This window comes from Felis catus, chromosome B1 (assembly GCF_018350175.1).
Source record: "Felis catus isolate Fca126 chromosome B1, F.catus_Fca126_mat1.0, whole genome shotgun sequence".
Lineage (NCBI taxonomy): Eukaryota > Metazoa > Chordata > Mammalia > Carnivora > Felidae > Felis > Felis catus.
Genome location: NC_058371.1, coordinates 117,079,546 through 117,106,648, shown reverse-complemented (window position 1 = coordinate 117,106,648; position 27,103 = coordinate 117,079,546). Strand labels below are relative to the sequence as shown.

The 27,103-nt window shown below is 35.3% G+C and overlaps 1 protein-coding gene and 1 non-coding gene across 4 annotated transcripts in view; one reads left to right on the top strand and one right to left on the bottom strand.

Annotated features, from left to right (window-relative positions):
• The window catches only part of PPA2 (inorganic pyrophosphatase 2), a 91,453-nt gene that overhangs the window by 12,126 nt on the left and 52,224 nt on the right, over window positions 1-27,103 (bottom strand). For all 3 annotated transcript variants that reach the window (XM_006930935.5, XM_006930936.5, XM_023252885.2), the window contains 3 exons: window positions 16,587-16,714; window positions 13,202-13,287; window positions 5,552-5,621 (listed from right to left, as the gene is read on the bottom strand). In XM_006930935.5, the coding sequence (XP_006930997.1) occupies window positions 5,552-5,621; window positions 13,202-13,287; window positions 16,587-16,714 (284 nt within the window). The remainder of the gene's footprint in view (window positions 1-5,551; window positions 5,622-13,201; window positions 13,288-16,586; window positions 16,715-27,103) is intronic.
• On the top strand, window positions 17,690-17,795 carry LOC111560305. The gene has a single exon (XR_002742062.1). It is a non-coding gene; the product is annotated as a U6 spliceosomal RNA (small nuclear RNA).

Genomic DNA, 27,103 nt, shown 5'->3' with positions numbered 1-27,103 from the left:
CCTGTCAAATTCAATTAAAAACCCAATTAGGATTCTGATTGAAAATAAACTGACTTCATTAACTAATATGGGAGAAATTGCCATTTTCATAATTAACTATTCTTTATAACTGTTATAAATATATTCGTTTTCTAGTTTTTAACTCGTTACATATACTTTTCTATTTGCACTTTTCCACTGAACCTTGATTTAATATCGGTAATTTATATCTTCAACAAAACTGTCAATTCATCTGTTTAGAAAGGTATTGCCAAAAGCATCTGACAGTATTCCCATCTGATTATTTACGTATCTCCTATGTCCATAATTCTGTCTGTAATTCTTGATATATTTATTTGTGCTTCTCTTTCATCATTCTTCCTGTAATAGTTTTGTTTATATTATTATTCTTTTAAAAATGTTCATTTTTGAGAGAGTGCAAGCAAGGGAGGGGCTGAGGTGGGGGGGGGCAGAGGATCTGAAGCGGGCTCCTCGCCAACGGCAGCAAGCCAATGTGGGGCTTGAACTCATGAACCATGAAATCATGACATGAGCCAAAGTCAGATGCTCAACCAACTGAGCCACCCAGGTGCCCCTATATTATTATTCTTAAAGAAAGAAACCCAGCTTTTAACTGATCCTTGCCATTATCTGTTTTCTTTCATTAAATATTTGCTCTACTCTGTAATTTCCTTTCTTATATTATATTATATTATATTATATTATATTATATTACATTAAGATAAGAAAAAGAACAGAGTAACTGTTGAGTTCAATGTTTAGTCTCTCAATTTTCTTCATTTCTGCTATATCATTTTACTGCTCTCAAAAACTATTTTTGCTGCATTGCACAAGCTTTGACATATACTGACCCATTTGTCATTCAACTTTAAGTATTTTATAATTTCTTATAATTCATTTCTTTGAGGCATGACCTATTCAGAAGTGGTTTTAGTTTCCAAACATATGGATTTGGATTTATTTTCTTTTAATATTTTCATAGCTGATTGGTAACTTTACTGTAGACAGAGAATGTTGTCATTTTTTGCAACTTGCTTTGTGGGCTAATACTCAATTCTTAAAAGTGTCCACATGTACTATATATATGGACTGAGTAATAACATATGTCTGATAGGTTTAGCTTGTAAACTTTGTTTCAATCTTCTCAACATATTTTCAAAAAATATTTACATAAAGGATCCTAAAAACAGTATCTTAAATCCCAGTAGTCAAATAAGCTGTCATTAATAGCAACTAATATTAGATATTAAAGACAAATTACATCATGTATGCATATATATATACAAACACACATCTGTTCCCTATAAATGTTCTGCACCTTGTTCCTGGAAACGAAGCCCCAATTGCTAGTCACATGGTCCTCAAGAATTGGGAAGGAATCCTGTATTTTTTGGCTGTAAAGTCACATAAATGTTAAAAAACGCTTGACACAATATTCCAAAACACACAACTGGATGGTCTTGTGGTTGAACTGTGACAGGACGTTAGTCCTGTTGTCAGAGGCCCACGTTGTGGCCTGGACACCCAGTAAGAGGGCAGTGCTCTCTGCCTCTGAAGATCCCCAGTGCACTGAGATCTGCACAACATCCTCATTCTGACACAGCTTGGCCTTTCATGATTATAATACATTCAAACATCTATATTCATAAACAACATCCCATAATTCTTTTGATCATTTCTATTCTCATCTTCCTCAGAGCCACTACTCTTAAGATCTCTGCTCTAAGCATGGCAAACGACTGCTGTAGATATTTTCCAATTTGTTTTTCAAATGCTCCCACATAATACTCATCAGGTTGTTGGCTTTTATTTTTTCTTGGTAATAATGACAATATTTTTTCTAACTGATCTATACATATTGTCAGGTGACTACTTAATGGTCATTTTTTTTTCTTTTTTGGTCTCAATGCTACTACATTAAATTGTGCTCAATACATATTCACAAGTATATACTTCCTGCAACAGTTCTGTTAAGCACTCAAAAGTTTAATCCATTTTTTTCTTTTTTGTATTTTAAAACTATCCATTCACCAAAGCAGTTAATTTATCCTAAAATCTCACCTAATCAACTGATCCTGAATAGTCTATCAATATAGATCTTGTTGATTAAACTTGTTAGAATGAGTTCATTCATTCTGAGCCCGCCAATAAACTCTGGAGTTACAATTTGATTCCACACAATTCCAGGACTGCTGTGGTCAGAATATGATGAAGTTTGATGGGTAACTCGAACATCTTAATTTTTTTGAGCAACCAAAGAAAAACTTGGTTTGACATCAGTGCAATGTTCGGTATATAGCAAAATAGAGAGATCTTGGAATATATACCGGAATAATTATGATTCAAACATCTCAGTGTGGTTCTGAAGAGATGAAATGCCAAGTCAAAATGCTTTGACTACAAAGAATTTCATTATTACAAATTAATAAAATCTTCACAAGAAAGTACTATCTAATCTCCTGAATCACTAGATGCTGCTAACAGAATAATTCTTTGACTTCCACATTAAAAAAAAAAAATTTTTTTTAATGTTTACTTATTTTTGACAGAGAGAGAGAGAGAGAGAGAGAGAGAGAGAGAGACAGAGCATGAGCGGGGGAGGGGCAGAGAGAAATGAAGACACAGAATCCGAAGCAGGATCCAGGCTCTGAGCTGTCAGCACAGAGCCCGATGCGGGGCTTGAACTCATAGACCGCGAGATCATGGCCTGAGCCGAAGTTGGACACTCAACCAACTGAGCCACCCAGGCACCCCCTGACTTCCATGTTTTTTTTTTAAATTTTTTTTTTTTTCAACGTTTATTTATTTTTGGGACAGAGAGAGACAGAGCATGAACGGGGGAGGGGCAGAGAGAGAGGGAGACACAGAATCCGAAACAGGATCCAGGCTCTGAGCCATCAGCCCAGAGCCCGACGCGGGGCTCGAACTCCCGGACCGCGAGATCGTGACCTGGCTGAAGTCGGACGCTTAACCGACTACGCCACCCAGGCGCCCCATGACTTCCATGTTTTTAATGGTGAAATCCCATGATACGTTCCATTAGAGGTAGTGAAGAGAGACTGATTTCTTGCATTTTGATTGTCTACTGTGGTGATCTCAGTGAAAAATCAGTATAGCACTCTCTTTCTTCATTATTACGAAGCACAACAAAGTTACCAGACCATGTAATTAAAGCTGGATGTTAATGCTTCTGAATTCTAATCTTGTTCCTCAGACCTAACTATCTAGATCACATCCATATCCTCCAATTTTTTTTCCCAAAAGGATTGTTTTCCTACTAATATAGGAAACAATTAAAAAACAGGATGTAAGATAGAAACTTTAATCTTGCAGCTAATTTTAAGACAAGAATCTGTTATATCTATTATTTATAAATCCCAAACTAAAATGCAATTGACTTTGTTTTAATGTTCATTTATTTATTTTGAGAGAGAGTGTGCACTTGAGTGTGAGCAGGACAGAGGCAAAGAGCAAGGGAGAGACAGAATCCCAAGCAGGCTCCTAATTGACCTCAGTTGGTCAAGACCTGAGCCCAAATCAAGTCAGATGCTTCCGACTGAGCCACACAGGTGCCCTAAAATCTGAGATGAGTGAGGGAGACTCCATGGACAAAGATAAAAAGTTTCTTGTTTTCCTTTATTTTTCTCATTAAAGAAGTATACTGATGAGAACTAAGTTCAGAATGCAATCTGCTTATATACAAAATTGAAAACTTGGAGAAAATAAATTGATATTGTGTTCTGCATTACTACAACGGCTTCCCTCATCTTCCCTTCCCTCACTCCAATCTATTCTCACCCATGCAGCCCCAGTGATCTGGTCAAAATCTAAGTCAGATCCTATTATTCCTCTGCTTAAAACTAGCTAGTGGTTCCGTATGTCATTCAGAATAAGAAACAAATTTCTTAAGATACTCTTTACAGACTATTTTACAGGGTCTTTCATAATAATTTACCACCACTTTCACCACCAGATGTAAACATTTCTGATCTCACCTCCTATCTCCCCTGAACTCACTCTATTCCACTAGTCACTGTGGTTCCTTGAGTAGTTCTTAAACATATCAGGCATCCTCTTGTCTCATGACCTTTGGGCCTATGGACTGTGATGCTCTTCCTTCGGAGGGTAACTCGGCACATTCTCTTACCTTCTACAAATCTTGACTCATGTCTGGCTTCTCCTAGTGAGGCTGTCCCTGTCTCTTTTTAATAACTCCAACTCCAATCTGCTCCTGGAACTTCATCCCCTCTGACCTGCTCATTTTCATAATAGCATTTACTACATTCAGACACACTACAGTTGATCCTTGAACAGTTAGGGGTTTGAACTGCTCAAGTCCACTTACACATAGATTTTTTTTTTCAATAAATTCAGTACAATACTGTAAATGCATATGTATTTTCCTTATGATTTTCTTAGTAGTATTTTCTTTTCTCTGGCTTACTTTATTCTAAGAATACGGTATACAATTCATATAACATACAAAACGCGTTAACAGACTAATCATGTTATCAGTAAGGCTTCTGGTCAAAAGTAGGCTCTTAGTAGTTAACTTTTTGGGGAGTCAAAAGTTATACATATATTCTCAAGTATGCAGGGGGGTCAGCACTCCCAATACTCCCATACTGTTCAGGATCATTGTTCAGGATCAATACACAAGTATTTTACTTGTGCATTTATCCATTATCCATTTCCTCAACTAGAATATTAGCTACACAAGGGCAGACGTTTTCACATCTTTTCTTTAATGCTGAATCCCCAGTACCTAGGATCTCACTGCACATAGCAGGTACTAATTAAATAGCTGATGAATTAGTGGGGAAAAAAATTCAAAGCAGCCACAGTAGGTAAACGTTTTTTGATGTTCCTGAAGTAAAGATCTAGATTCACTAGTTTCTAGCTCATAAGTAGTTTAAGATTAAAAAAAGAAAAGCTTAGTTTATAAACCACTCCTGAACACACTTTATACAGCAATATTACTTAATTATCTGAGTATGAATGTTCTTATTTAGTGGTCTCTAAATCAAGCCGTTATTTTCCTAATAAATTCAGTTGCCTCCAGGCAGCCTTATCAATGAGACAGACATGTAAAAATCCAAGATATCACCTTAGCTAGAAGGAAAGCTTGCAAGACGGCCTAACTAAATGGAAATAAAGGAAAAACAGTCTTGTTTCATCTTTCTTGAGCCAAAATCCACCTGTGCCAACAGCCAGTTGCAATTTAGACACTAGATGGTGGGTAACTCAAGGGAACAGAATGGTACAAGGAGAGCAAATACATATAAGCAATAAATTGGTGATATTAAGAAAAGTAGCATCATAGTAAATTGGCTAAGTGGTTAATGCACTTTAGAAAACAATTTAAAAACTAAGCTGAAAGACTTTCAGGTTTTTTATTTAAATTCCCTGGATTAAAAAAGATGGATTCTAATGTTATTTTTTAATTTCATATTTCCCAAAAGACTTGATACACTTCATTGCTAGAGTTTTCAGAACTTCTGCTAGACTTCCCCATGACATTTGTAAGATTAAAGGATGCTTTGCCCCTTACCAGTTCAACTATTGATCTCGCTTCCTCTTGAGTACAATGGAAAGGGCTGTCGCATACCTGCACGTTTGTGCTGGTGAGGAAAAGACAAGGTTATTATCAATCAGGATAAAAAATGAGCAATTACCAAACAAGAAAACCAACTCCAAATATCCCACACTGGCTTTGTAACTCAAGTTATTTATTTCCAGTCAGTGATAAAGGACCTGAATGAATATAAACTGAGATGCTTGTACATTCTTTCAGGCAGAGTTATAAATACAGTGCTCCCAGCACTGCATATTCTAGAATATGTTTTTAGTTTAAATGGTACACAGATCTAAATAATCTCCTTGAATATAAAAGACTATACATCACAACTATACTTTACCTTTTGTGAGGAAAAGAAACACCAAACTTGACCCATGAAATGATGACTATATGGAAGAATTTTCCTTTGAGGTGATAAACACTGTTACTGGCTACTGAACGATGCTATGGAATCTCTTTCTCAGACAGGTGAGGAAGGCTAAGCTAAGAGTCGTGACAGGAAAGCACATGATATGAAAACTTGGTTTTCGTATAGGGAGGGAAGATCAGCAGGGCATAAGACAAGAGCCCCTTCCATGGTCAGGAAAGGCTCTATGAAATCAAAGCCGTCCCACACAACAGGGAATGCATGCTATCTCCACAAGCATGCTGCCCATTGTGTATTTCCTACTTCCTAGATGAAAGCAAAGGCATCATTCCTCTCAAACATATTAAGACTGATTGTTTAAAATTTTATCAAAGAAATCAGATTAAAATGGATATAGAAAGAAGCAGTAGAGAAGGGAGTTAAAGCCAAAGGAAAAAGTAATTAGCAGATCCCTAAAGAAGAGGAAACACATACACACACTTGTCCCCCAAGTGGACCTAAGAGATATATATTATCGGATACATTTTTATAATGGCTTTGTGAAAAATACATTGGGATATATATGATAAAAAGATCTGCCTAGTTATTTATTTATATAATGTCTGTAATCAGACATTGGGTATATAGCAATTACAGGTAAGTGGTTATTCTCTTTTCTATCCAGACTCAAAATGTGGGATTTATTTTCATTCTTGGCATGAATAAAATTTGATGCAAGTTTGCATTATCTTTAAGGCTATTTTTTATTCTGTTCTCCACAGCCCATATTTAAGTAAGCTAAAAAATGAAAAAGGGAAGGTGTTATAAGTCAGATATTTCCCTAAAAAATGTCAAAACTAAATTTAAAAGAACAAGGCAAAAAATTAGACACTGTGAAGTCTTAAGTGCTAGTCCTCTGAAGGAAGCATGGTGTATTCTAAATATGCTATATACGATGTTTTTAACGTTAGAACTAAGCCAAAGTAAAACACACCTTTGGAAATTCTGCAAAATGATGGTAACAGAACAGGGGAGACTTCTCTAAATAGGGCTGCCAAATAAAATACAGAATCCCCAATTAAATTTGAATTTCAGATAACATCAAACTATTTTTTAGTATGTCTCAAATATTGCATGAGACATTTATATTACAAAGATGTATTGCTCTGAAATTTAGATTTAACTGGGTGTCTGGTATTTTATGTTAAATTTGATAACCCACTTCTAAAGAAACCCTCCAACTCTTAAATAAAGAGAACAAACTGAAGGCTGCTGGAGGGGTATTGAGTGGAGGGAAGGGCTAGATGGGTCATGGGCATTAAGGAGAGCACTTGCTGGGATGAGCACTGAGTGTTGTAAGTGATGAGTCACTAAATTCTACTGCTGAAATCATGATTACACTATATGTTAACTGACTTGGATTTAAATAAAACTGAATCTAGAAAAATGCAATAATAAATAAAGTAACCCTCCACTCAACAAAGCAAATCATCAACAGAAACGGCAAAAACAGACAATATTAAAGCCAACTCTGTAAGTTTTTAAAATTTTGAATAACTTTCTAAATATCTCTCATACAGTATCTTGACAAGTAACCAACGGAGCTGAGGAAAGCCAAGAGGCTCTGCCATTTTCGCCTTGGGCAAATGATTAGTATGACTGCTCAATAATGAAATGGAAGGTATACAAACAGACTTGAGAGATTCGTACAAGACAACATAAAGATGAGAGACGATAAAGCCTCTCGTTACTATTTCTCCAACAGGCTCTTATAGTAGCATTTGGTTAGCTAAAAATAGTCCCAACTGCCTCACCGACATTCTCTTAGTTAAAAAAGTATATAATCTGGGTTGTAATAGATTTCCCCCAGGATTTAAAATACTTTGAATGTTTGAAGGCATGTTGTCAAGAAACATTTTTATTTTTATTTCCTCTAAATTGGCCCCTATATGAAAAGAGTTAACACTGATTCATATTTATTGATTGATTCAAAGAATTTTTTTTATACTATGTGTTAGGGACATTTCTAGATGCTGGGGATACAGTATTGAACCAAAGAGCTCCCGTGGAGGTTAGAACATTAAGGGTTCTTTTTAGTCTTAAAACTATGAATGTGGCCTGCAAGAGAAGCAGTGTAATCACTTGAAGGATGACTAAGCTAGAGGTATCTATTATAAATGAGATTTAAAATAATGACTGAGAAGAATGTGCTGCTTTCCTTTTTACAGTAAGATACTAAGTATTTTGTTGTAAATTTACACAAATTGTATAGCCTATACGCAATCTTGCTGACCAAAACAAGCAGACATGACATCAGAAGAAAAGATCAGCAATACCAAAAATGCTGTGGATGACAAATCAAACTGCATTTAAAAATAATAAAAAGGTGTACTGATACATATCGCGCAAAATAACTGATTACATAAAAAGATACAGAAACAGAAAATTACCTGCACATAATAAGCAGACATATAAAGATGAAATTTACAAGGCCAGAGATATGGAACTTTTTAGTAAAGAGAAAATGATTTTCTTCAAGGCAGACAAAGGCACACACTCATGAGAATCCCCAAAGACAGTGTCCAGGATACAGACCTGTCAAGGCCTTTCATTTTCAAGCAAAGTAGTCAAGAAAAAAAAGAGAAAATTTAATTTAAAGAGATAAGAATAACAATGATTTTGAACCACAACCTCCAGAGTCTATAGAAGAAAACTGACATTGAAGTAAATCTATATACAAAGCTATGTATATAGCTACCCATATATAGATCAGGTACACCTTCCTCTAGAAAAGTAAGATGAAACAATTTTAAGACCTAAACAATTTGGAAGAACAAATCTATATAAATATTATATATATATATAATATAGATTTATATATTATTTTTATATACTCATATATAACATATATTTATATAAATTATATATATATGTGTGTGTATATATATATATACACACACACACATATATATATACATATATATACATATATATATATATGTATATATATATATGTATATATATATATTCATTCAGTAAGCATGTTTAAACCACCAGTGGCAAGTCCTGACACTAAGTGCAATGATACAAACTCAATTTACAGCATAAAAAGATAATAACACACTCCAGGTTCTACACAGAGGTGTGTACAGCAGTGATGTGAGGGTACAGGTAATCTTGCCCAAAACAAATAACAACTCTTTGTAGAGGTAGCATCTAAACTGCTCCTTGAAGAATGAGCAGGCATTCACGGAGGAAAAACAGGAGACAGGAGGAAACAGAACATGAGGCTGGAAAAGTAGGTCTAGACATATTAACACATAGAAGAGTAGGATTGGATTCTATGATCAAAGGGAGCCACGAGAAGTTTTTAAGCAAAAAATGACAATCACATTTGTATTTTTCAAATATAATTCTGACAGTACCACAAAGATTTATTAAACAAGAAAGGAGTTGCAATATAAAACAACTGAGTAAATAAATGACAACTGAATCAAGTAAGTAAAACTGAATTAATTATTAAATTAAAAACTAAATTAAAGAAACCCAGATGCTCTAGAAGAGCATCTGAGAATCAGTCAAAATTTGAAAAAATTTAGATGGGTCAGAATAGATAATGGTTAATGAAATAAAATAAACTGGCAAAATGAACAGTACATTTCTGATTTCTTAAAAATAAGGTAGGGGCGCCTGGGTGGCGCAGTCGGTTAAGCATCGGACTTCAGCCAGGTCACGATCTCACGGTCCGTGGGTTCGAGCCCCGCGTCAGGCTCTGGGCTGATGGCTCAGAGCCTGGAGCCTGTTTCCGATTCTGTGTCTCCCTCTCTCTCTGCCCCTCCCCCGTTCATGCTCTGTCTCTCTCTGTCCCAAAAATAAAAAAAATAAACGTTGAAAAAAAAATTAAAAAAAAAAAATAAGGCAAATAAGCCACGGCTGAAGAAAGAGCAAGAGGGGCTAAAGAGTAAAACTCAAATGGCAAAAAACTTTATTTCTCCTGCAACACAGTGGAAAGTGACTTTAGGGAAGAACAGAAATAATGAACTTCTCTGTGTTAAAAGAATGTGTAGCTTTCAGAGTAAATATTAAGCAATGGGGAAAAAAAAAAACAAAAATAACAACCAAACCTCTTGTGAAGAAGAGGATTACTCAGAGTATCAATTATAGAATTTAATAAATGCAGGGATCTTGGAAGCAGAAGAGTAGCACTAGATTTGAAAAACAACAAACATCTGTTGGTTTTAAAATATTAGTCAACAATTTGCTCCAAGAGGTATTCACTGAGTGGCTAGCACATATCAGGCATTAGGAAGAGAAAGATGAATAAGGTATCCTTCTTCATGTGCTTTTGAGGAAGCTACGTGCTAGAGGAGGAGACAAATTCATAAACCACGCAGTTAAGAACTGGTAAGCGTAATAACAAAAGGACACAGGGAAGCAAGGAATGCACAGTATAATGGCAGCTTGGCTACAAGGGAAAGCTTCCTAGAGAAAGTGAAGTCAAAACTAAATCTTAAAAAGATGAGGAAGTTAGCTAGTTCAAGAAACGAGAAGATAATCATGGCAAAGGTAACAGCATGAGGAAAGGCCTAGAGGTCAACCAGAGCATGGTGTCTGTGGAGTGACAAGTGGTGCTAAGTTGTTGGAACATGAAAATAAGAGGCAAGAAGTGATAGAAAATGAGGCCAGACAGAGAGCAGGGACCAAATCCTAGACTAGGCCTTGTTTGCTCTTCTATGAGAAGTTGAGACTTTATGGTTTTTAAGCAGAGAGGCTTATCAGAAGCACCTAGGTAGGAAGCTTTAAAACATTCAGATTCTTAGACACTACTCCTCAGAGACCCTAATTCACTAGGCTTAAAGGAGACGAATGCATCTGAATTTTCCAAGTTTTCCTAGGTAATTATTACGCACTATATAGTGACAGAAATGCTGGGGTAACAAAATGTGGGCCTACACTCAACTGAGTAGGGAAAATATACTGTAAGAGACAGGGGGAGCTTGCTAATCAGTAACAGTGTACATTTTAAGGAATTAAGAAGAAGAAGCAACTCATTAAGACAGGACATAAAAGCTACTATGAATACATTTTTACAATCAAGTGGTGGTAAAAATAAGAAAAAAATGGCCAAAATAAATTAAAATTTAAAGATTTTAACTTTAAATTACCTACATGAATAAAATTTATACCCAGAAATGTATACCCTGAAAATTTTTAAGCTAAAAAAAGATTTATTTTGTTGTATTCTCTGAAAAGACAGAAGTAGAATATAGCTGGCAAGAACATTAAGTCTGGTATCTGGCTTAAATGGTGGCTCTCCCACTCGGCGTGACCTTAGATCACTTAATCTCTATGTGGTTTCAATCTCGTCATGTATAAAATGGAAACAATGATACACATCTTACAGGATCGTTGTATTAGGTAACACATACTAAACACTTTGAACTTGCAAAATAGTACAAAGTTCAATAAATGTCGACTCCTGTTGTTAACGTAATCCTTATCATCACCTAGGAGGCTACAGCAAAATGACTCGAGAGAGTAGAAATAAAATTACCCTCAGAGAAAAGGTAATTAGTCTCAGCACAGAAGGAATGACATCAAGCTACAGAAAAACTAAGCAGAGGTAATATCTACCTGTGTAGCTGAGGAACCTGGAAAACACACAGGCCCTTAAAGGACTGCAAAAACTTTTCCAAAAGTACCATGAGGAAGAAGATGAAAGCAAACAGTGAGCAAATACTTCTTCGGACAGTGAGAGACCCTTTTTACAGGAGCTCACCACATGAATGAATGACTTAGAATATCATAAAGAATACTATGTAATTCTACTAGTAATCCTACTAATCCTAGTAATCCTAGTAATTACTAGGATAGTCAGGACTAGAAGACATTCACTTATACCCAGTTTTGTTAATCAATTGTACTACTTAAATTAGAAATAATCACTTGATTTTAAGACTCTGCTAAAAAACAGGAGTGATCTGCCTAAGTGGTTAAGAAGAAAGGAGAAAATCAAGGAGTTGACAATGTTACTCGAGCTTACAAAGAAACACAACCTGAAGGTTAATGCCTAAGCATTTGTGTCATAGGCAAGATGAGTCTCTTGATGACATAGATAAAATATATCTTGAGACTAATTCTTTACTCCATGTGATTACTGTATTCTAATGATTTCTTTAATGTCTCTCTTGATTCCCAGACTTCATGCTCCAAAAGGGCAGAGACTCTATTTATTGTAGTCACAGTAATAGTCCTGGAACCAGCACACTCCCTGGTCGCAGATCTTCAAATCAGTGTTTGTTGAGTGAATGGCTTCCCAATTTCTCCTGATTCGGAGAAGGGGACAGTGGAGTTGGATACTCTACAGAATGACACGTGTGTTTGCTTTCTGTAGTTAGGCTTGCCAAAAGTCAGTTGTTTTTGTTTCTAAACCTGTTTATAAGAGCTGTCTTTATTACTATTTCATAATTTAAGCAGTAATTATGCTTATTGAAAAAGAGGATGTGGAAAGAGAACTGACTCTATGAATACTATGCAGGCCCTAAAAACTAGTAAGGCTAAAAAACCTCAATAAAGGTGACTCACTATAATAACTTGGTGTCAAAGTAGATGTGGGTAAGAAAACTGTAAAAAGGTTAGAAAAAAGAACCTTAAAAACCTATGAAGGTTTTTAACTGTAAGGAGTTTAAGAATTAGAGGATCTTATCTTGGTTTTCTATTCTATATTACACTAGATTATATATATAATCTACATGGAACTTATATAGAAAAGGTCTTAGCCCTATATCCAAAGATGAATGAGTACACATTTAAATGTTTTAAAATAAAATGTTTGAGTTACATCTGTTACTGTTGTTTGATTCCCTGTAATCAATCAGCTAGTGACCCAGATCATGATGGATAAAAAGGCTTTGTACTATTTCATCAAGAAATGATGTGGAGTTTACACATAAACAACCATGTCTGCACATTGAAAAATCGCTATTTATTCCCTCTTTGCACATATCACAATGTATTATAATTAAATGCCTGTTTACTCAACAATATCCCCCACTAAACTATGAATCTTTTGGGAAAAGGGACCATGTCAATTCCCAGTTTCATGCTGTCCACCCAGCACTTGGTAATGCTTTCCATATTGGTGTTTCATGAGTATTCTTTAAATGAAAAAAAAATTATAATTCTCTTTTTAAAAAAATCAAATTGAATAGTATTATATGGCTGTTTAGTACCAATTAATAATAAAATAACATTACATAGAAGAGACAAATCCTTACCAATTTATAGCCCCTCCATCACACTTCTTCATAAGCAATGCTTTCCAACATTCATGAGTAGATTTAATAACTTCAAGAGCAAAGGCCTAATTACAAACCAAAAACAGATATAAAGATCACATCACCATACTAACATGGAACTATTATCACTATGACAGCTAATTTCTAAGAACATGAGCTCTGGAGTCAAGCAAACCTGAATATAAATACTGGCATCCTTATTCACCAGCTGTGTGACTTTTGAGCAAGTTACTTAATCTCACTAAGTCTTAACTTCATTTATAAATGGAAGATAATAGAGATATTGTAATTTAGGGTTGGCAAACTAGGGCCTATGGGCCAAATTTAGCTCACCAAAACACCATTTTATAAATGAAGGATTTTTTTGTATTTTGTTTTTAATGTTTACTTTACTTCTGAGACAGAGAAGGAGGGAGGGAAGGAGGGAGGGAGAAAGAGAGAGAGAGAGAGAGCATGCACGAGTGAGCGAGTGCAGGGAGGGGCAGAAAGAGAGGAAGACACAGAATCCAAAGCAGGCTCCAGGTTCTGAGCTGTCTACACAGAGCCTGACATGGGACTTGAACTCATGAACAGCAAGATCATGACCTGAGCTGAAGTCGGAAACTTAACCGACTGAGCCACCCAGGCGCCCCTGTAAATGAAGTTTTATTGAACATAATCATTCATCTGTGCGTGGTTTAAGACTGCCTTAGCACCACAATGGCAGAGGTTAAGAACTTGTGACAAAGACCATATGGCCTACAAAGTCAAGATGCCACACCTAATCCAAAAGGCCTAGCTGTTGAAAGGATAAATAAGTTGTATGCAAAGTGCTTAGTCTAGTCCCTTGCTTATAAGGTAACCATACACCTATTAACTTCATCATCATCAAAACTATAGTCTAACTGCATAAACATGTTCTAAAGAACATCCACTGTCTACAGGTGGTAAACCTCCTTAACATTTTCAATTATTTTTTTCTTAGTATAAACTTATATGGTGTCCGAAAATGCAAAACCAGTGAAACACACACACCTCTTGCTAGATACCTATCTAGCAAGACCATCTAAAGGAACACTTGTTCCTTTATTCCAAAGCAGCAAATTCTTTTGATTTTTTTCTCCTTGCTATTTTTTCTTAAGGAGAGTCCTTAGATATTAACTAATTTTACTAGCTCTTTTCTCCTTCAATTACAACTAAACATATTACAGTAAGAAATGAAGAAATTAAAGAATCTTTGGAACCAAGATGTAATAATAATGAGAAATCTTCTGAAAAAGAAAAAAAAAAGTTTTCTCGGGTCTATTGTCATGTGACATGAAGGAGAATGGCTAAATGAGGTGATATGGGGAGTCCCCCTTAACATATGGTACAAAAAAGCCAATTTGTTGTCAGGATAACACAAGGAAAGATTTTTAACCAAATCATTCGGGTAATTATGATTATTTAGAATCACTTTTCCAGCACTTGCTTAAAGGAGTCAGCAGGAAAAATCTAGATAGCACAGGAGTCACCTTTTCAAACATGTTAAGGAGATACAACTTAATTTTCCTGAGTTAGGCACTACATTTTAAACAGAAGTGGTAAAAAGCAATGCCTAAAAATGATTATTTTCTGAAACCAGGTTTATAAATAATCTAGTCTTCATTCAGAAAAGAATTAACATTTATCAAAATCAAGCAAAAAAACAAAAACAAAAAAAACCCCACCCAAACCATACTCTGAGGCAATAGGAGCCATAAAAAGTTCAAACATAAATTATAACATATTATAACATTTTTAGAGGAAAAAGACAAAAATTAATTTATCTTATAAATCTTAAATATTTATTTTTAAGAGTATTTAATTGAAAATAATAGTTTTATATCTACATTTAATAAGTCTTAGACAAAGCCCTCAAGATGTTAAGGGTTCTTTCGATGTGCCTTTTAAATTTTTTTTTTTCAACGTTTTTTATTTATTTTTGGGACAGAGAGAGACAGAGCATGAACGGGGGAGGGGCAGAGAGAGAGGGAGACACAGAATCGGAAACAGGCTCCAGGCTCCGAGCCATCAGCCCAGAGCCTGACGCGGGGCTCGAACTCACGGACTGCGAGATCGTGACCTGGCTGAAGTCAGACGCTTAACCGACTGCGCCACCCAGGCGCCCCTCGATGTGCCTTTTAAAAAATACTAGGTTAAGCAATAAATTCTTATATAACAAGGTATTTATTATAATCTGTAAGTTTCCATTAACATGGCTTACCTTACTTACAAAACATGTTTTACTTATTAGTATCCACTTAACTGTTGGTGTGTACTGTGTGTAATTTATATGGGGGTAAAAACTTTATTTTTTTAAAATTTTTTTTAATGTTCTTTATTTATTTTTGAGACAGAGAGAGACAGAGCATGAGCAGCGGAGGGGCAGAGAGAGGGGGAGTCACAGAATCTGAAGCAGGCTCCAGGCTCTGAGCTGTCAGCACAAAGCCCGACATGGGGCTCAAACTCACGGAGTGTGAGATCATTACCGGAGCTGAAGTCGGACGCTCAACCGACTGAGCCACCCAGGTGCCCCAGTAGTGGTAAAAACTTTAAAAAATATCTATTCCATGCCTTAGACTTAACATCCTTAGCCTATTTTCTCCATTTGTATCACATGAGAGACACTTCATGGTAACTTTGTGGTATTCCAACAGAAAAATTCTATTACAGTAGGATAATTTAAGTGCTTTCTTAACTGTTAAACAGCTTAAGTCAGTCATGGTAGAATGAACACTTAGAAGAGAAGCCTCTTGGGATTTACATTCATGGTAAGTTAACTTTCTCCTCTCCACAATAGTAAATGGAAGGTGGTTTGTCATACGTAATATGCAGACTGAGACTGATCATGGAAACCCTTCATTTTCTGAGATGAAGGAGATATCAACAGATAAAGAGATGAATCCAGATATTTATCAAGACTTACTGCTTCACTTAGAGACCTCCTGAAAAAAATCCTTTAAAATAAATTTGACAGGGGCGCCTGGGTGGCGCAGTCGGTTAAGCGTCCGACTTCAGCCAGGTCACGATCTCGCGGTCCGTGAGTTCGAGCCCCGCGTCAGGCTCTGGGCTGATGGCTCGGAGCCTGGAGCCTGTTTCCGATTCTGTGTCTCCCTCTCTCTCTGCCCCTCCCCCGTTCATGCTCTGTCTCTCTCTGTCCCAAAAATAAATAAATGTTGAAAAAAAAATTTTTTTAAATTTTTAAATAAAATAAATTTGACAAAATAATGTCCTTAAGTATTCGAGTCAGTATAAAGCATTAACATGTTATATACAAATATTCACACAAGAAACCCCCAAAGGTGAAAGAAGTATTGTACAAGTATCACAAGGCATATCTTAAAATAAAGATTATCCTCTTCACCTTGTTTTTGAATTCTCCATTAAAAGCAAACTGGTTTTCTGGTTTTCCTTCTGGCACCTTATAAAATCTGAGCCAATTCAGCGTAGCTTCCAAGTAACCTGGTTTGTACTTCTTAACATCATCAATATCTGCAAGTGAAGAAACAAAATACTTTGTTAAAAACTGAAATTCATTCCTATTAGTGGTAGAGCACTGGACTGAGGGAGTCCACCTTTGTTGCTAGCTAGCAGCATAATCATCATGTATCAAACCGCCTCTGGACTTGAGGGTTTCTTTCATATGTAAAACACTACTCCTTCATTCTACAAACATTTCTTAAGCACCTCCAGATGCTATGTTAGGTACAGGGTATAAGCAGATGAAGACAACAAAGTTATTTTCCTCAAGGAGCTCAGAGATTCCAATTAAAGGAAACAGACAACAAATAGCAATGAAGTGAGATTAAGTGAGATAAACTTAAGGACCGACGTCATTCTGTGAGCAATGGAGAGTTTAGAGTAAGGTAAGTTACATCAGGATCTGTGTTTTAGAAATATTAAGCTAAAGGAATACGGAAGATAGAGAGAGCAGTCCCCAGAAGAAAACATACTAAAGTCACATGAGAAGGGTTTCACTCACACACACACACACACACACACACACACACACACCCCAAATACTGAGTTTTGTTTTGTTTTTTTTGAGAGAGCACGAGCAGGGGAGAAGGGCAGAGGGAGGAGAGAATCTTAAGTAGGTTCCACACTTAGAGTGGAGCCCAACGTGGGGCTCAGTCTCACAAAAGTGAGATCATAACCTGAGCCAAAATAAAGAGGCAGACCCTTAACCAACTGAGCCCCCAGATGCTCCATTAAGTTTCCCATTATGTGTCAGGCATTGTTCTAAGCAGTGAAATATAACAGTAAACAGAAATAAGCCCCTTCTCTCAGTTTATACAATAGGAAGAAACAGACAACAAATAAAGGATATACAAAGGTAAGTGGTGAAAAGTCTGATGAAAAATAAAGTAAATATGAAAGAGAATGCAAACAGGGCAATTTTAAACAAAGTGATATCTAGATGGTTCAGTTTTTACATTCATTTTCTATAATGATTTTCAGAATTTATTTTTAGCTCTACTGAAAACAGCTTAAAAATTGGAATGATAAGAAAAGATTAACATGGGCCCTGCACAAGGATGTGACACAAATTCGTGAAGCATTCTATATTTTAAAAACAAACAAACTTAACCATCACATTCTGAGCATATTTAGTATATTCATTTAAATATAACTGGAAACAGTACCATATTAATAACAGACTCCTCCCCAAAACAGGTCTCCAAGAAATGTATCCGTTCCAATAAATACCAATTCAAAAAATATGGGAAATAACTAAATGAAAGAAGTCTTTACTCACCACCAGACTGTGCCTTACGGGAAACAATATAAAATGACATGGTAGCACTTGAGAAATTAGAAAGGTATAACTAAAAGTAGAAGATGACACCATGCATTCAGATAATTTAAAGATCACTTGGTTTCAGACTAGCTCATCCAACCTTGTGGGAATCCCCAAGCACTAGGCATGATAGGGAAAAGTAAGCATTTTGCAGGCATGAGGTAGACAGGACGCCTGCCTTTTGCCTGTTCTGAAAAGGTTTGGTAAGAGTTACATATGCCTCCAGAAGCCAGATGTTTTGCTTAAGTGAAGTAAGTGTGGTAGGGCATGTAAAAATGGCAGAAACCATGGCAAACAAAAGACTGCGTATATTGCCTATGGCATTCAAATTTAAAATTTTATAATACATCAATGGGCCACACATCTATCTAGGGTAATTCTGGGACAAACAGCAGAAATATTATAACTAAGGGAACAAATAATCACTTGAAACTGAACACAGGGCACACCTGCTCTATTAATCACAGTAAATACATATTTATTAAGTGGTGTAAGATGTTTAGGATAATGAGGTCTAAAGATTAATATATTTTTAGTAGTATACATTGTATCCTGAGTCATAGAGTTCTTTGTCATGCCCAAAATAGAACACTTGATACTTATTTCACCTAATGCACATTGATTCCTCTTTAAATTCTGACTTTCTACTTATCTAATTAAAAGTGCTTCTTTCTAAAGTGAGCTTTCTATTGATCATTTTCCTACATTCTATATTTTTGCAAAATCTCTCCTAAATTAACTACTACTACTGAGTTCTTCCAATGCATTGTCTTCTTAAAGGGAAAGGAAATCTTTTAGTTCACTGAAGGTGAACAACCGGAAATATAATTTAATCAATGTCCAAAATAAATCATTTTCTATTACTTAAATTTGATTTATGACTTTATCATTGTACCTTACCAAATCTACCGTTCTCTGTCCCAATGCATAGACTTTTTTGTTTGTTTTTTTTAAGGTAAATGTTTTTAACTCAGTGACTTTAAAGGAAAAGCTTAAGGAAAAGCCAGTATCTATCTTGGCTTAGGCGGCTTTCTCTTCAGATATTATGAAGCGAACTTGGTAAAGACACCAATAACAAAAACCCCAACAATTTAATAATGCCCAATAACACTCTGCAGACATAAGCGAACTGTTTCTATTCTCAATTAGAACCTGGAATAAAAGCTGTATTCTTTCTCTCTCTCTCTCTCTCTCACACACACACACACACACACACACACACAAATCAAAATAAGCAACATTCAGAAAATCTATCAACAGCAAATACCTCAAGCCAAAAATCTTATATCAGTACCAATAGTCAATTCAATAACTCTTCTGAAAATATGAAAAATTACACCTATAATCTAGAAACTGATTTACAGTCTATAAAAAACTCAGTTGTTCTTTATAAAACTAAGAAGAGTAAGTATATTCATATTAAACGTAAGAAAACTACAACTAAGAAAATGTACAAGATTTGCCAAAATTTATCCAACACATTCATGGTAGAATTAGTATTATAAATATAAGTCTTCCATGAATTCTTTTCTTCTATACTGTACAGCTATATGGTCACTGGTTTTATTTATATTAAAACAAAAGGAAGCAAACCCTGACAAACTTAACAACAGAAAACAAGCTGAGGGTTGTTGGAGGGGAGATGAGTGGGAGATGGGCTAAATGGGTGATGGATTTTTTTTTTTAATTTTTTAACATTTATTCATTTTTGAGAGACAAAGTGCAAACAGAAGAGGATCGGAGAGAGAGGGAGACACAGAATCTGAAGCAGGCTCCAGGCTCCAAGCTGTCAGCACAGAGCCCGATGCGGGGCTCAAATGCACAAACCACAAGATCATGACCTGAGCGGAAGTCGGAAGCCTAACCGACTGAGCCACCCAGGCACCCCTGGGTGATGGATATTAAGGGGGACACTTGTGATGAGTACTTCGTGTTATATGTAAGTGATGAATCACTAAATTCAATTCCTGAAACCAATTTTACCATATATGTTAACTAGAATCTAAATAAAAATTTGAAATGTATTAAATAAGTGAATGAATGAATGAATGAATGAAAGTGTAGATGTATTTTTTAGTTTTCTTTTTTAAAAATTTTTTTAATGTTTATTTATTTTTGAGAGAGAGACGGCGGGGAGGGGGGAGGAAAGGACAGAGAGAGATGGAGACACAGAATTGGAAGCGAGCTCCAGGCTCTGAGCTGTTGCACAGAGCCCTATGCAGGTCTCCAACCCACAAACCGTGAGATCATGACCTGAGCCAAAGTCGGAGGCTTAACTGACTGAGCCACCCAGGTGCCCCTTTAGTTTTCCTTTATTGTGGTAAAATATACATAAGGTAAAACTTGCTGTTTAATGTACAATTCAGTGGCATTAAGTACATCCACAATATTGTATAACCATTACTATTCTCCATTTCCAGATTCCATTTTCATTAGACATATTTTTTTAGAATATATATTAAGAAAAGGAATTCTCTAGTAATGATTTATACCCATTCTTGGAATTAACTTATGGAAGTTTCTACTATAATTATACAATGCATTTTCTTTTAATATTTATTTATTTGAGCGAGAGAGCACATGCACGCAGGTGCACGTGAGTGGGGGAGGGGCAGAGAGCGAGAATCCCTGATAGCGAGAAGCCCTACACCAGGCCTGAAGTCAGGAACCTGAGTTCATGACGTAAGTCAAAACCAAGAAGAGTCAAACACTTAACCAACAGAGCCACCCAGGTGCCCCACAGTGTATTTTCAAGATGAACTAACCCAACAATAAAATCAGAATAATCTAAAAGAGTTCTATTATATAGTCAATCAATTTATTTCAGTTTGTTTTTAACTACAAATCAAGCTCTTTTAAAAAACTGAGATCTACCGTATCAACTCCCTGAATGATTAACAAAGACTTTCCACTTCCGTAAAATATTTTAACTGCTGTCTATAGTGGTCTGTATGTTGAGTCTGGCAGAAAACTCTGGAAAGAAGTCCACACTTTGCTTCTACCAGTTAAGTTTTAGCTTTATCATGCATCAGGTATGTTTATTCCCAAAGCACTTATGCCAACCGTATCGGTGGTTGTAATTATGAGATTTATAAAATATTATATAAGGCAATGATTTTACCAGTATAAAAAATTATTTCTATAAAATTGACTTCAATGTTTTGAAAGAATTCAATAAAACAGTTTGCTAAAAATATCTGCTGTCCAATTAGGCCTGAGTAAAAAAATAGTTAAAGATGAGGAAAAAAAACCATACAAATCTACAATTATGCATGTAGATTGCTCTGCATAGTGAGGAAAGAGAATTTTAGATATGAAAGGTCAGGGACAGCCTCTGATAAAACTTTAGTAAATTGTTATTTTTTTTAATGTTTGTTTACTTATTTTGAGAGAGAGAGAGAGAGAGAGAGAGAACACAAGCAGGGACAGAGGCAGAGAGAGAGGGAGAGAAAATCCCAACCAGGCTCCATGCTCATTGTGGAGCCCAATGCAGGGCTCGATCTCACAACTGTGAGATCATGACCTGAGTGCAAATCAAGAGAAGGATGCTTAACCAACTGAGCCACCCAGGCACCCCAAGTTTTAGTAAATTCTGGGATGAAGTGTGGGAGCAACTCATTCAAATATCTAGAAGAGGAGAAGTCCTGGGAAGAAGATAGAAAGTGCCAATATTCTGAGGTATGATTGTGCTTAAAATGGTTAAGGAAGACAGTAAGAAAGCCCTGTATTTACAGCAGAGTGAAGAAAGAATGTTAGGAGATGAGATTAGAGAAGCAAGCAGCCACAGGCCAGTCACAAGGGACTCTAAAGGCCATCCTTTTACTTTGAGATAAGAAGCCATTAGAGGGTTCTGGGCCAAACAGTACAGATTAGGAAGATTGCTCTTTCTGCTGTGTAGGGAAAAGATCATAAAGGAAGAAGTGGAGTCAGGAAATCCAGTCTCTGTAGATGAAATACAATGAGGGCCGAGATAAATGGTAGCTGTATGGAGGTGGTGACAAATGGTCAATTTTTGGATATTTTTAGAAAGCAGAACTAAAAGGAATTACCAAAGAAAAAAAGTTAAAAACAAAACCCAGTAAAGATCAGACCTATATAAAATTTAAAGTATCAAAGAATGAAAAAGGAATAGCTGGCAACATTAAGTAACAATTTAAATTATAGTACAATCAATTAAGCAGTCACCTAAGTATTTATCACTGTAGTTTTTTTTTTTTAAGTTTCATAAAAAGGTGTCAAATGGCCAACAAATAGTGTACAGCCATTATTTATAACAAAGTGGTTTCCAAACTTGAAAATTTAATTAGAAAAGATTAAATGGAGTTTACTTAAGAGAATTTTTATGTTAAAACTGGAGATTTAAAATTTATAAACAATCTTAGTTCTATATAAATTCACTAGAAAATTTATAATTTCTTTATTAAATATTAGCTTTAAGGAAAAACAGAGAATAATGATAAAATATAATGACAAATTTTAAAGTTCAATTTGGCTTCTCCAAATCTAGTACTCTCCAGTTTAATTTAGTTTTCCTTGACTAATTTTGATTTAGGAATTTACAAAAGCAAAGAAATTAATCTAAAAATATCTTAGTCAAAGCCTAACATTCCATCTCTGTAAACATTAGAAGATCATAATAACACTTTACATTTTTTAAAAGCAATCTTTGTGACTTAGCTTTTCCTTCATCGGAGACAGTGGTATGCCTTCCATGTAATTAGGTTTCTTTTCCATATAAACCAATTCATTTGTTTTTAAAACCTAAAAGAATGTCACAAATTGTGATCTATTAAGCAAAAAAGAAAAAGAAAGTGGTTTGTGAATTAAAGTTTCTCCTGTTCTTTTTTAATTAAAGATACACTCTTACAGCAGGGGGAGATTCTAGTCACTTCTATTTTACCCAGACTTCAGAAATAAATGATATAAAAGAGGCGAAAACTCAAACTGGTAAGGTTCATTTTATACATACCACCCATCAAGAATGAAAAAGAAATACCTAAGGTATGAGATCTTTTTAATCTAGAGATACATTAAAGCACTAATGGGCCTAAAAAATGATTGTGAATTAAAAACAAACAAAACATCAAGAAATTTTAAGCATGAGAAAATTATGACAACACACTTGGTAAGCTAATACAATAAATCTGCAGATTAACAATAAAACATTTTAAATAACTCTCTTGCCTTCCAAGAAACAACCATACCCAGTCCCTTCAACTTTTTGTATAATTAAAAATAGAATATTGAAAAAAAAAAAGAAAAATATACTCTTTTGTTATTTATTTAACAAAAAACTTTTCGGTCCAAAAGAAAATAAAAACTCTAAGAATATTCAGAGAACAATGAAAATAAGAACACTCAAAATTTATAAGAAGAAATTAGGTAAATTAGGAAAAACATCCCATTTGGAATCAGCACTAAGTTCAAATTCCAGTTTTGGAATTCATATACTGCATCACCTTGGGAAAGGACATTATTTTGTATATTTTCTTCCATAAAATGTAGAAAATCTAAGCTGTTGTAAGGATTAAATAAAGCAATATATTAAAAATCATTTAATAAAAATAAGGGATCATTCTTAAGAAATATTAATTGTCATCCCTCCAATCCCCTAAAACCTTTTCCATGGAATGTAGACAAAGTTATATTCACAGGCAAACCTAGGGCCTTACATGCTTTCATCTCTCAAAAATATATAAATAAACATGAATTAATAATTTAGAAAATTACTGAACATTCTTACATTAATACTGACAGTTATTTTATGTTTAATGTGTATGACTCTACTGAGAAATCAATGCAGCCAGGCACAGATATACACAATATAAATATGCACTAAAAATAACATGAAAGGGATGTGGATATACATGCACACACATACACATGCATACTTAATCCTAACAGTTTTCTATAAACACATCTATTCTTACAGTAAAGATGGGGCCTCAAATGCATTTGTAATTAATTTCTTATGACAAATGCATTTACCTTTCTTTCTAGTTCTCATAAAGTGTTTTCATTTCTATTATGTTTAAATTAAACTTAAATAACCACTTTTTAAAAACAATTGGAACAGAAAGGAAGCAAATACATAAATAAAATTCCTTTATTTCTGAAATGAGACTCAATTCAAGTATATTAACCAAATTATCAATAATTAAAAACAATGCCCACTTTATGAAGCATTTCTCTTCACAGAAAACAGAAACTTCTGTCAAAGATAAGCACTGATTTCATGTTTCAACATACAGGTTAACCAACACCAAGATAAAGAACATAAAAAGAGAAAACCAAAAATACTCAAAAACAAGATAAGCACCCTGTAGACTCAATATGGGACAAAAATGCCTGTTAGGCAAAAGCAAGATGGCCATATGATTTATTGCACATCCTAGAATATTTCTGAGACTCCTAATTAAGAGGAAAAACAGCCAACAGAAATCAATCCTGAGACAACCCATGCAAATGAGGATTTTAAAGTAGTTGTTACAAATATGTTCAAGGACTTTTAAAAACTATGGTTATGATTGATGAACATGTGGAAATCTCAGTTAAGGAAGAAAAAAAAAGCCTAAAAAACTATCAGAAAAAAAGAACCAAATGAGGAAGTAAATGAAAAGTCAGATGGGTTTAATAGCAGCATTTGGATATGGCAAAAAAAAAAAAAAAAAAATCACAGAAGTAGAAAATAAAACAACAGAAACTATCCTGTCTGAAGAACAATAAGGAATAAAGACTGAAAAGACATAAAGAGAGCTTTAGTGAACTGTGAGACAATAAAAAGTGGTTAAAAATATGTATTAGGAGTCTCAGAATGAAGGTGAGAGAGAATGGGATGAAAAAAATAATGGCAAATAATCACGCAAATGTGTAAAAACATGAACGTACAAGTCTCCAAAGTTCAGTATATTCTAAGCAGGATAAATATAAAAGAAAGGATACTACTTAGTATATCAGAGAAAAATTGCTGAAAATCAAAAATGAGAAAATCTTTAAAATAGTCTCAGAAAAACAACATATACTCTGGGTAACAACACATTAACTGCTGACTTCTCTTCAGAAACAGTGGAGACCAAAAGAAAATGGAACATCTTTGTAAAGATCCCTTCAACTCAAAATTCTATATCCAGTGAAACTACACTTCCAAAAAACAGGTCAGAAAAGACAATATCGGATCAATGAAATGGAGAGAATTCATCACCAGCAGAACTACACTGCAAAAAATGCTGAAGTCGGGGAGCCTGGGTGGCTTAGCTGGTTGAGAGCCCGACTCTTGATTTTGGCTCAGGTCATGATCCCAGGGTTGTGGGACTGAGCCCCGCGTTGGGGGTCAGCACAGAGCCTCCTTAAAATTCTCTCCCTCTGTCTCTCTAAAAATTTAAAAAAAATAATAAGTTATAAAAAAATGCTAAAGCATTCAAGTTGAAGGTAAAGGACACCAAATGGCAACTACAGATCTTCTGTTTCTGTTTTCTGTAATAAAATCTATGGGTATGGACAAGGCAAATATGTGGGTAAATGTAAATGAATACGTGTGTGCGCGCACACCTCTCCTGATTTCTTTAAAAAAATTTTTTTTAATGTTTTTATTCATTTTTGACAGAAAGAGAGAGAGAGAGAGAGAGAGAGAGAGAGAGAGAGAGAGAGAAAGAGAGCATGAGCGGGGGAGGAGCAGAGAGAGAGGGAAACACAGAATCCCAAGCAGGCTCCAGGCTCTGAGCTGTCAGCACAGAGCCCCACGCGGGACTCGAACTCATGGACTGTGAGATCATGACCTGAGCTGAAGTCGGATGCTTAACCGACTGAGCCACCCAGGTGCCCCACTTCTCGTAATTTCTTTAGAAGACATTTTATTATTTAAGACAATACGAAACAAAAGCACAAAGAATGGATGGAGGTTCTGGGAGCAACTGGCCCTCTCCTACAACTGCCGGTGGAAGCGCAAAGTGACACAGCCACTTTGGTAAACAGTGTCACAGGTTCTCATGATATTAAGCATACAATTATCATCTGACCCAGTAACCCTATTCCTAGATATATCCCTATGAGAAATGAAAACCTATGTTCACACAAGAACTTGTATATAACTGTTCACAGCAACTTTATTTGTATCAGCCCGACTGGAAGGAAACCCAAATTTTCATTCAGTACATCAATAAACTGTGGTGTTATCTATACAATGGAACACTATTCAGCAATCAAATGAAACAAAGCATACTGATTACACACAATACGCAGGAATCTCCAAAGCATTATGCAAAGAATAGATATGTACACATAACAGAAATGTACACACGACTCTAAAGAAACAGAATAGCAGTTGTTGAAAAACTCCAGAATTTTAAGTATAAATATTTTCTCCCTCTAAAATAAGCTATTGTAATGGAAAAATTAGTATTAAAAACTTAGACACGAACCTAACATAGAATATAACAAGATCTTCTTAGTAATCTGTAGAAAAAAATTAAAATGCTGTTGTTATCTGGATTATTTCCACCAAGCTACAACACAAAGGGAGGGAAGCATATCATCAGCTGTGGATTTTTTGTTTTTATTTTTAGATAAAAACCAGTAACATAAATGTAATGCCGTATCTCTTTGCTCATATTATTTAAAGGGAAGAAGATACTAGAAAATGGCCACACGCTTGAAATTTTGTCCAAAGGCGGCAAAAAGAAAAAGGAAAAGGTAAAAAAAAAAAGTTTCCAATTCTATGGGATTTAACCAAAGGAAATAATGCACAAAGCTCTCATTCCAGCACTATAGCTGCTGCTCTCACAGAGCTAAATATGTGCACAACAGGCCTCAAACAAAATCTGTGGGAAGCAAGAACATAACGTTTTTAACGATATCTTACAAGCATTCACAAGAAACAACAGCTCCATTCCACAACACTCATTATATTTTCTGCATCACAAATAGAGGCTCTAGCTCAGAATTAATAGTTTGAATACCTTCAATTTACTCAGATCTCTAAAAGATTTTGTTTTCCACACTGGTCTGCACATCCATGCTTCATAGTACAGTCTGATGAACTTAGTAACCCTCATTTTATTGACCTTTCCTTCTCCATTACCCTT